The 12032-nt window shown below is 40.4% G+C and overlaps 1 protein-coding gene across 1 annotated transcript in view; it reads left to right on the top strand.

The window, feature by feature from the left end:
• Positions 1 to 1307: 1307 nt before the first annotated feature.
• Positions 1308 to 12032, top strand: part of LOC137970598 (uncharacterized) — a 56492-nt gene continuing 45767 nt past the window's right edge. The window contains exons 1-5 of the mRNA XM_068817120.1: positions 1308 to 1356; positions 5588 to 5690; positions 9807 to 9852; positions 11157 to 11233; positions 11986 to 12032. The exon at positions 11986 to 12032 is cut by the window's right edge and continues 37 nt beyond it. Of these exons, the coding sequence (XP_068673221.1) occupies positions 5633 to 5690; positions 9807 to 9852; positions 11157 to 11233; positions 11986 to 12032 (228 nt within the window). The 5' untranslated portion in view covers positions 1308 to 1356; positions 5588 to 5632. The remainder of the gene's footprint in view (positions 1357 to 5587; positions 5691 to 9806; positions 9853 to 11156; positions 11234 to 11985) is intronic.

Genomic DNA, 12032 nt, shown 5'->3' with positions numbered 1-12032 from the left:
AGGACATTGGCATAAATGATTGAAAAGTTATAGCGGTCGGACCGTTTTTTTACAAAACTCAACTGTAAATTCCCATTTCCTGTACCTTTTCAAGGCGTGACATTTAAGAAAACGGTTTTTTGCGTTATACGGCAGTTATGAAAGGCTACGGATAGGGATTTCTCCCAAGAAATAATACTTATACGGCTAGCAGAAGCCAACAAAATATTGAGGACACTGGCATAAATCTTTGGAAAGTTATAGCGCTTGGACTGTGTGTTTACAAAACTGAATTATCAGTTAATTGCACGCGGTCACGAACTGTGACCTCAAACAAATATTGTCTCGAATTTATTCGCTAAAATTAAACTGATTGTGATCTCGTCGTCAATAAAGATTATGTGTATGGCGAACATAGGCAACATAAAATCACATCACCACGGTATTTCAGTAGGAAGAGCTCTAAGCTTTCTCCATCGGTTTCAGAAATATAAATTATGAATGTACTGCTCGGCACTCTTAGGCAATGGTTTATACTCCTTGATGCCATGTATTAACAGTAACCGTTGTAAAAGCCGGTTTGCTTAATTATTTACGGCTGCTGTACTTGTCAAAGCTGTTTTTTCTACACACAGATATTTATGTTCAAAAGCAGCTTTTTTACAAATATATAATTGTAAAAGTGCAGCATTTTTACATAAGAAAGCAGCTTTTTTACGATTATATAATTGTAAAAGTGCAGCATTTTTACATAAGAAAGCAGCTTCCTTACAATTATATATTTGTAAAAAAGCAGCTTTTTTACACGGACCGTGTATATAGTTTTCAAAAATTGTAACGGTCACTTTTGAAAATGTATGTTGACTAGCATACGAAACGTCAAGTTCTAGATAAAAAATGCGTTGAAATACAATGTTTATCACCGCTGTTTGTGTTATTTGTTATTCAAATTTGCCAACCACGGGAATAAAAGACCTTTTGTTTCGGCGGGTCTAAAACACAGGTCACATTCCACAGGTCACTCGTTGCAGGTCATTGTTTTACCTTCTTGAAAGTAACCCAAAACCCTCAATTTGGCTAACCTTAGGCCTAAAAACCAACCTTAGGCCTAGGGTTAGCCAAATTGAGGGTTTTGGTTACTTTCCAAAACATAAAACAATGACCTGCAACGAGTGACCTGTGGTTTAGACCCGCCGCTTTTGTTTTGACAGTCAAGGGGGCTCTGGTTGGCACATCAATGACAACGGGTGACGTCTGGGAATAAGTTGCTGCTGAGTTTGCGCCGGTGCTCATGCTCGATGCTTCCCTTGCGCCAGTTGTGTGAAAACCAGCTCTACAAGTAGTTGAGGTGTACATTGCCATTGATTGATTTTGGAGGTACGTTGTTTAAAAAGCATTATAGTTGTTTAGTGATCTTTAGTGATTGCAGAATACACGGCCCTCTAATCGTGCTGTAAAATGAACTGCCACCGCGGTCCGTAGTCCCGTAGTCGATGAATGAAAATTCTTGAAGGGCAAGACGATCTCGTGAGAAGTGTAGCCAAAAATGAAAGCCAAAATTTTACGAGGGTCCTTTGGCCTAATCTCTGAGACGAGCGCCTAGGCTAAATCAATAAACGAGTGCTTTCTTTTTCACACGATCTCGTGCTCGTGAAAAGTGTAGTTGACCAAACCGCAAAATGAAAGTTAAAATTCGTACGAGTGCTTAGGCCTAATCACTGAAACGAGCATTTAGGCTTAATCAGTAAACGAGTGCTTTCTTCTTCACACGATCTCGTGGAAAGAGTAGTTGACCGAGCCGCAAAATGAAAGCTAAAATTTTACGAGAGTGCTTAATCCTGATCACTGAAACGAGCGCTTAATTAGGCTTAATCGATATCAGTAAACGAGTGCTTTTTTCTTCAAATGATCTCGTGAAAAGTGTAGTTAATCGAACCGCAGAATGAAAGCTAAGGAGCAATTGCAGAATATCTGGTTTAGGAACAGAGGTGCCTATATGAATATCATTTTCTGTACCATATTTGCCACTGCGAACTACGGGACTGCGGTGGTAGTTTTTTTAAGTAAGACATTTAGTGGTACCAAAATTTTGGCTTCATCAAGTAAGAGGTTTGCTTCAAAACTGTTGAAGGAAACATAGATGACGACGAGGTCGATGATAACGGGTAATGCGGGCAGAGTATTTCGAATCGGGGAGCAACTACAGAATACAGGGCCACTTTTGAAGGTATGTCACTCAAGCGGTTCGACGGCTCGTCAGTCACGCTCAGTGATGAAAGAACATGAAAGGGATATATTACAGAATGGCTCGGTCGCTCGCCGGCTCGGCAGTGGCCTTAGTGCTTGAAGAACGTGGTAAATATATAAGAGAGTGGCTCGGCGGCTCGGCAGTCGTTTTAGTGCCTTGAGTACGTGGCTCGACGGCTCGGCGGCTCGTCAGTAAAATTGGATGTTAAGGGATTAGTATAACATGAATCTTTGAATGGCTCGACGGTTCGTAAAAAGTGTACTTAACGAAACCGTAAAATGAAGGCTAAGAGTGCTTCGACCCAATCACTGACACAAGCGCTTAGGCTTAATCAGTAAACGAGTGCTATATTCTTCAAACGATGTCGTAAAAAGTGTAGTTAACCGAACCGTAAAATGAGAGCTAAGAGGGCTTAGGCCGTAAGTGACTAGACATAGAGCCGCATACACTCATTCTAATTGACTGGCGAGCCGTTGAGCCGCACACACTCATTCTTCTTTACTAGCGAGCCGCCGAGCCGTTCTATCTAACATGCAACCGTAAGTGGCCCTGTATTCTGTAGTTTCTCTCGAATCAGGATATTAATTAAAATGAAGTTTGAATTTTTCAGGCAAATAGTGTCACATAAGGGGCAAACACAAGGAGAGCATAATTTCAAATTTGCACAAAAGACGCTTCACAAAAGTTTAATGCGCCTGTGTATGTTTGCATATTATGTCGTCCATGTAACCGGAAAAACCGAACTGCGAAGTGCTTGCACCTGAGCAGAGCGGATCAGTAATTTTTATTTTTTCAGTCTTTCTGCATGCGTTACATTCCGCATAACTATTTGGCTGTCATACATACAGTTTAGTAATAAATTACAATCCGATATTGAATTAGCTTGTCATGTTGAAAGAGTTGAGCTCGAGTAAGGGAGGGGTTTTCTCAAAGGATTAATACTATGTTGAAAGGTAATGATAGGATTACCCTGGGTGCCTGAGGTCACTAAGCTTTTACTTTTTTTTCGCAAGGAGCGGTTAAAAGGCGAACGGAGAGGTGAAAAATAATTTTCCCTTACCACGACGGCTTCGTGGTTCGGCATCGCGGCTTTACCTGTCATAGAGACGGTCTATTCAATTCAGTTACAGTTTACTGAATGAATAGATTTAGCACCAACTTATTTTACGAGGTCGCGCTGAACATGAAATAATGCACTGTACATAACCAAAACTGCAACAAGGCACATTTTATATCAGATATCCAACTTATGTCCAGGATTTCAAGAAATGAGATGCACGCTCCCGTTGATAAACTTCCCGAAGTGCCCTGTTATATATAAAAGTCAACAACTAATTCAACAATAAGATTAGGGTTGGCGTTAGGGCTATTGTTATGTTAGGGTCAAGGTTAGGACTAGTTAGGGTTAAAGAAAACGCGAGGCCAGGAGCGAATCTTTTCTTTTCTTAACTTGTAGTATGGCGTATTTAATGAAAGGAAATATTCCAGTATTTGGGAAGTTACTTTCATTTTGACGTCCTCATAAAGGGGGAAAGGTCCGCATTCACCACCCAATGTAGGTCAACCATTTTGATTACAATATTGGAGGCTTGTGAACAATTAATAAAGCGTGACACAAGTACGCACACTACAGGCTCGCAATGTGTGTTGTCGGTGCTTCAAAGGTACAGGACTCCTAGATGAGTAACATTTCATGGTATTCCCCCAAAAGGTGAAGTTCTTCTCAGGGAATGAGTATTCTGTATAATTAGAAAAAAAAAAAGAAACCAGCCAATCCGAAGCATGTGATGCCCGTTGCGAGCATCAAGAACACAGCTTTCAAGATCAAGCTTAGTCTGCGTTCGCACGCTAGATCAAATTTTGGTCGTGCAAAAAGTACTTCATTAAAAAAAAAATTGTGCCGACTTAAACTTCTGGTAGCGTTCAGAATGAGGGATTCCGGTTCAAAAATTAAGATGCGCGTTTATTTATAGGACGCTTTCAACTAACCTCTAGAGACACCAACGAACAAAAGAAGCTCATACATGAGAGATCTTTTGTTAGTCCAACAACGTGGCGGCAATGACGTCACTCAAACTCCTCTTATAGCAGCTATGCATAAAAGCACGAGCAGGGAAACCGTTTGTTTGCATGAATTTTTCAGTTTTTCATTTTCTCTGGCGCTGATGTCAGCAGCCGCGCGGACTTCATTCCGCCGGACCTGCGATGGCAGTCCCCAGCAATTCTATTTGCAAGAGGACAGGAGTACCCAACGAGAAAAATTTCTTAAGTGATTGGATATCGCTTCCAGTAATATTTTAACAGTCACTAATTGTTTTTTGGGTTATTATTAACTTCTGTGGCAAAATTATATCCGCTCCCCAAAGCCTGCTAGAGCTAGATTTTAAAATACAATTTCAAGCCAGGATCTTTACTTTAAGAGCTTTTCCCAGCCAGGATATTTACCAAAAAGGCCTTTCCCCAGCCAGGAATGTCTCTTTCTCCCCATTTTTGCCAGCAAAAAAAAAATAAAAATTAGTGACAATTTTATACACGCGCTCGACTTTGCACTAGCTTGCGGTGCACCTTAGTTATCACATCTTTGAACTTTCCTGACTAGGTGTCATTTTACTGCTCCAGCCAAAATTAACCAGAGCACAATTTCAAAAGCCGCAGGAAGCCAGAAGGGAAGTGAATTTTTTTTTACAGTCAGCATCGGTATTCAAAGGGTCAACCACAGCAAGAAAAACGTTTCGGCAAAGTTCCCAACTAGAGTTTCTCATCCATTATTTAGAAACCAGCCAGCAAATTCTTAGCCTGAGGAGCGGATCCGTTGGGTACTCCTGAACGGACTGTTTCAAAGCAAAAGAGTTTGTCAGAGTTTTTCTCTGTCCTTGTGTGAGCTCAACTCCATTAGTAGGGCTAACGCTCACATGGAGCGATCGATGAACGGATCTTGATTTCGGACCGTGAAAAATCAACATTGTAATGGGAGGGGGGGGGGAAGCGGGAATTATCCCAACAGTTTTTAACAGGATTGTCTGAGAACAGAATTTCTTGATAATTGGTTTCAAGGCCGGCTAGGATCAGTCTAGGTTCATTGAATCTCAAGAGAATTGCCTCAGATAGTAAAACAACCCAAACCCTAACCTTAAAACCTAACGAACGAGCTAACCACAACCCTTCACCCAAACGTGTTTAAGAAATTATTAGTCCAGTTTTCGTCTCCATAGATGCACCCGACGTAGAGCCCTTACTTGGTATACTACTAACGTAGATGCCGGGGACTCGTAGACTTTACATAAAGAGTAAATACTTCTTTCAAAGCCATTTTTAACAGTGCATGTAGATAGCTAATTGTGGTTCATATTTATATCATAGCTAGATACATTTCCGTACGTTTTCCTCGCAATTTCAATTTACAACATGGCAGAAGGCAAGGACTATGAAGAGGTGTTAACAGAAGAGGAAGATCAAATTAAAGGTATGATCAAATACATGAGGGGAGGAATGGGTCGGGAAAGGGTCGGAATAGTCTTTCTATGATTACTGATCAAGTAAAGCTATGATCTTCGCAGTTATGAACGCAAGTTTTACAATTGCGTAGAGAAGAGTTGAAGTTCTGAATTTTTCAGGCTTCTCTAAGCAATTGTAAAACTTGCGTTCACAACTGCGAAGATCATAGCTTTACTTGATTTCATATCCGCAGTTCATATATGATTCATTTCATATACCATTCATCTATGATTACTAACTTGTAATTGTGCGCCCAAGTATTGAAACAGCCCCATGAATGGAAATGCCAATTCGTATACTGGGCAGGAGTGGGACTACGCAGTGAACGAAGACTTACAAATGGACGGCAGTTTTCGTGGTCTGTACTCTTCAGTGTAGACCATAGAAGTGACGTCATAAAATGATTAGAATTCAAGATGAAATACGAGCTGTAGGCGAGTGGTTCCACTGCCCACGTTTCGGACATTTTATAGCGTCTATCTGTGGTATATAAGAGTAGAGAGCACGGAAAGCTGTCGATTTGTCTTTCACAAAAACATCGAAATGTTGAGAGGAACCTGTTTTATTACATAAACACCAATGAAATACCAGGTGAGCTTTCGCGCCAAAACATGATATCTTCACTCGTGAAAACATCATCGTTGCTATGATTTCATAATTAATCATAACCATTACAGGGTTGGACATTAGCACTCGCCCGCTCGCCCAGGCGAGTCTCTGAAGTGTCGGGCGAGCACAAATCATCGATCACTCGCCTGTTTGGCGAGTACGAGTTTTTGTCGCCAAGAAATTATTTAAATTGCAAAATAAACACTGCTTTTTGCATTCCATTTTGCCAAGAAAATCCCTAAACATAAACTTACCATTTCTATTTTACAAAGCTTTATATTCCGAACTGTCTGATAAACTGGCGCTAAAAGGCAACATTGGGCTTCGTAAATAGACAGATTATATGAAATATGGCTTCCTGGTCAGTGATACTGCTGGTCACTATCAAGCCATCGGTGGTGACCAGGTAAACATAGCGCTGTCACAGCGTTTTTTGCTCCCCCGTGTTACTATCGATCTCAGACGTCCGTGGACAAGGGCTTTTTGCAGCCCACTTCACGGACTGTTGATTTCAGTCTGCGGTTGAAAAATTCTGATGAAGTGATAACATTTTTTGGAGCCCTGCATTTTTAAAAGTGCTGGTATTTTGTACAGGTCACAGGTCATTGTTTTATTAATACAGAAAGTATCCTAAAAATGCTTATAAAGCTAACCTTAGGCATAATTAGGCTTAAACAAAAGTTTATAGGCCTAAGCTTAGTCTTTATTAATTAATGGATACTTGCTGTATTCATATTCTGCTATCATTTTTATCGTTATGCCGTGATTATTTTCCTTTATTTTCATATTTCTCTTTGTTTTGATGTCACCCTGCAAGCAGAGCCTTTCTTTTGCTTGCTCGATTTTGACGTTCTCGAGAAAGGCTCTGCATAAATCGAGTAAGATCTTTATTGAATATGCGCTGCATGTTGCCAGGATACAGTCTCCAACCCAAGCCTAACATGCCAGATCTCGCCGCCATCTTGGTTTTTCATGGTACAGCGGGCTCAATTATAACCATCGGTTTTGTCACTAAACGGACGCTCGCACTGGAAAAACCGGTTTGACGAGAGAAAACAAGATTGACTAGTCCAGAAGCTCGGGCTGCGGCGGCTTCAAAGAGTTGACGCGATTCGGGCAGAGCCTACTTTTGTCCTCCTCAGTAAAGAAAAAGTCAAAAGGAGGCTCTGTTCGCAGGGTGTTTTGATGTATTCTTAAGTCGGCAATTTTGAAGGGAACACGTAGCACTGAAATCTTCTATGGGGAGGGAAGGGGGAACACACAGCGCTAATGCTCAGTGTTCAGGGGGACAGATAACACAGGGGAACACAAAACGCTGTGCCAGCGACTTAAGACCGCTCCTGAGGAGAAGAACAGGCACGTCTACTCGCAAACTGCAGGGATCTCACGAAGATTGATCAATAAAAAAATCAATTTAAAATATAAAGTAAGTGCCTCCATTGTGTTTTCTTGGGATTTAAGGTCTTTAAATAGAATTTTTCATTGAAGTATTAATCCTTGGTCTGCCACATGCTTGACGACGTTGTTGTTGGGTCAACATATAATTTGAACACTAAATCTAGAGATTTACCTAATGCAATCTCCATTGATAATAATTTGGTTTCACGCGTAACCTCTAACAAATGTTTGGGAGTTCTACTAGATGAAAAGCTTACATTTGAAACTCATATTGAGTATATATGTAAAAAGGCATGTGCTGGCATAGGTGCTTTGAGAAGAATTAAACCTTTTGTCCCCCTCTGCACCCTCGTAACTTTATACAGATCACTCATTCAACCTTATTTTGATTACTGCTCACCCCTGTGGGATACATGTGGTAAGCAACTAAAAGATAAATTACAAAAAATTCAAAATCGTGCGGGAAGGGTTATTACAGGCTCTTCATATGATGTTAGGTCCACAGATGTGTTGAATAACCTGAAATGGAAATCCCTTGAAACCAGGCGCTTCCATACAAAGGCTACCCTTACGTATAAAATCCTCAATGATCTATCTGCCTCCCAACTGAGTAACTCCCTTGTAAAGCTAAATGATACTAACATAAATTACGATCTTAGGAATATCGAGACTGATCTAGCACTTCCAAGGCCATACACAAATTTTTTAAAGCGCAGCTTTAAGTATAGTGGTGCAGTGCTCTGGAATAATCTTCCCTATGAGGCAAAGACCGCAAAATCGCTTTCTGATTTCAAACGCAAACTTGCGTCCTCGCCCTTCATGCTTTCTATTGGATCACACTGATTCTATGTAATATATTTCTATTTTAAATATATATATATATATATATATATATACTTTATTGTAACGTGTTTACCTACGCCCCACCTGGAAACCAGCTTTTGTTGTGTGTGGCTAGCTGTTGTGTAGGGGTATCGAAAACAGAGGAATAGTTCAGTCTTAAGACTCAACATTTAATAACATGGCGGAAAACCAGCACAGACCAAGCACATGGTCACAATTTACCCATGATTCTTCTGGGGCTCGTAAAATAATAATTAACAAGATATGACACTAGCGTAGTGAAATAAAGTTGTATTGTATTGTATTGTATTGTATTGTATTGTAAGCGAATTGTTTTCCCGTACTTTCCCAGCACTGTGATCAATGCGTGTTGAACCTAAAACAGACTTCCTATTTACTTTTATAGTCTTTCAGTGTTGAAGTAAATTCCAATAGTATTAAATAGTAAAAATGACAGATGACTAAATTGGTAATTGGTTGGAGAGAATGGGGAGGGGAGGGGGGGGGGGGGGGAGTGAAAACTGATCCGGGCGAGTGCATTGCTCTCAAAATTAAGTGTCCAACCCTGCATTACAATTTTCTCAAATTTGATTGGTGCATGAACTACTTTATTTTTCACAAATCGGATACCTAAAATCGAACAGTTACATCAGCCAATCATATTAAGTGCACTCAGCTTAATCCACCAATCACAGAATTTATCACAATTAATAACCATAGCAACAACCACTTACCCTACCAAACTGGGGATTTTCCAAAATGGACGAATTTGTAACATTAGACAGTGAACAGGGAATGCATTTGTTTTCTCGTGATGAAACAAATCGGACTCCCGCCACGCGGTGGTCAGATTTTGTTAATCACTCGTATGATTAGAGACCAAATTGGTCTCCACTCATTCCTATTACCATTATAAATTGCGCCTTTGGCTGCGAATTTAAGTGGTTTGGCATTTCACGAAGCTGACGCTTCGAACGTTAGCCCTTCGTCATTCGCTCTGACGAAGGGCTAACGCTCGAAACGTCAGCTTTCTAAATCGTTCACGGTGGTAATTCGACCTTTATCAACTCGTTTGATAAAACCAAATTTTCCTGTTTTACTCTCCCACCAACGCATCACCACAGTTTCTTTACAAACTAGAAATCCATTTAACTTTCAATCGTTTCCTATCGCTTTAAGTAAGATAACGGCTTAATTTCCAGTGACAAATGATTGTTAATTTTATCTTTCGCAGTGCCTTTTGAGGGAGCAGAGGAAAAATCAAAAGAAGCCACTGGCGGGTAGGAGCACAGGGTTAGCAGGTTTAAAGAGTAGAAATAGAAAACGGAATGGAAGTTTGTCGTAGATGGATAAAGAAAAAAAAATGTTAAAAGTGCCGGTAAATGCCAACGGCACCACATAAAATGCTGTCCAAACAAGAAAAGAAAACGTCTGTAAAATTAATTTCAGAGGCTCCTGAGTAGTGAGCTTTAATTGATAAGGTGGCTTCCCGTAGTAGGTCATCAAGCATTCCGCTAAATGGCATGAGTTACAACAGACAGCCCAGAAATGATCTACACGAATGGTAGGCAACACACTGTCCCCAAGAAAGCCGGGATAAAGCGCTGCATCCTCTCTTGTTAGCCTTTATTTATGGATGGTCACTTCTTTGATTGACACTGTTTCCATGGTAACAAAGCTCCTGGAAAATGGACAATTATAACTTGAATTCCAGTCGGTCGAACTTTTTAAAAATTTGGAAACGTTGGTAAAAAGTAAAAAAAGTAAATGCTTTGTTTATAGTGGGAGTGCACTTAGCTATCAAGCTAGTTTACAGGCACTCCACTGTTAACAAGGTGAACGTAACAATTCAATTTAACAGAAATATTAGTAAGAACCCCAACTGGCGGGAGGCAACCAAGGTGGCTATTTACAAAGTGTGGTGGACTTGAATCTGGGACACCCGGAAACAAATCCAAGCCAGAGGTTAGACACGGGATTTGAACCCGGAGCAGCCGCATGCTAAACCCAACGCCCTAACCACTGGACCACACTGCCTCCTGGAAATCTCGAAGACAAGAAAAGATAGGACAAGTAAGAGGAGGAGGAGGTATTTTTGGAACAAAATTTCGCGCGTTAAAAACATAGCAAGGCACGTAACGTTCATCCAATCAAATGACTTTAGCATGACGGCGATTAACATTTCATTATTTATGCCACGTAGTTTCGCACAGAGGAGAGGGCTTGCAACCATGGCGACCACTTTTCACGGGAATTTCAAAACTTAAAATAACCCCGTCTCCTCCTGTGCTGTCCTTATATCTTTATACTTTTGACTGTCCTGTTGTTTTTACTGAGGATAAGACGGCAAGGTAAAAATGCATATTTATTTCTTTGTTGTTTAACTCCATCCTGGACGCTTGCTTGAAAAAATATTCAGAAGCCATTAGACTGGTAGGTTCGTTTTACATTTTTGAGTTTGCAGGATTCAAGTTACCAAGGGTTCGAGTTTAATACCGGGCGTCAACTCTACTTTAGATTGGGATTGCGCCCGTTTGAAGACCGTGACTATAGCCACCAGCTGATCTTTGCTGTAATTTGTCAGGTCCCCTGAAGAAAACCTTGAACTTAAAGGCGCACATGAAGGGGATGATGCTGATGATGATGAATCACACGGTGCTGGTATGTTAGTAGCTAGAGACGAGGTTAGCCCTACTTTGCTTCGAACAAAGCAGCCCAGGCTTTTAGTTTTCAATTTTCCTCTCTCGCTATCTTTCTTCCCATGAAGAGGATTTAAATGTGCGACAATTACATCATGTTTGCTTTGCGAATTGATCGAAATCAGTTCGCAGATGCTTAAAGTGCCCATCAAACGAAAAATAATTGAAGCTCATCAGATAGGCCCTTGAATAAAAACAGAGAAAAATGGCGAATTATTGGATTGTGGTAGTGTAGATGGCCGAAGTGATTATTCATATTTCTATTTATTTCTTTATTTATCATTATTTTTTGGTATTTTCAGTTACCAATTTGTAACTAATATCTGCCGTGATGGGCATGTCTCTTTGTAAATTATGTATTTAGATTTAGAATGATCTCATGCGAGCTATTCCGAATGTGTGGCAGCAGATCGAGGTGGATCAAATCAGGAAACTTTTTCACTCCATCGCTGATGGCCTAGACAATGGAATTAGAATTAACAGCCATCTCACTGCATATTAAAGTCATAATGATTACAACCTTAGATTGGTGGCAAACTGTGTAAAAACTTAAGCGCAGAAAAATGTAAGCAAATTCTGCCACATTGAAAGTGACGAATTGTTGTGTCTTGCCTGTGCATTATTAGTCCCAGGTTTGAAAAAGATCACTTAAATAGTTTGTGATTTAATATATGTTCCTACCGTTACAGCTTATCTTTTTATCACTTATCACAGACTGTAGTCGACTGCAGTTCCCGCGCTCAGACTTCTTTGAAACTGCG

The sequence above is a fragment of the Montipora foliosa genome, chromosome 9 (genome assembly GCF_036669935.1).
Source record: "Montipora foliosa isolate CH-2021 chromosome 9, ASM3666993v2, whole genome shotgun sequence".
NCBI lineage: Eukaryota > Metazoa > Cnidaria > Anthozoa > Scleractinia > Acroporidae > Montipora > Montipora foliosa.
This window is presented reverse-complemented; position numbering and strand designations above follow the sequence as displayed.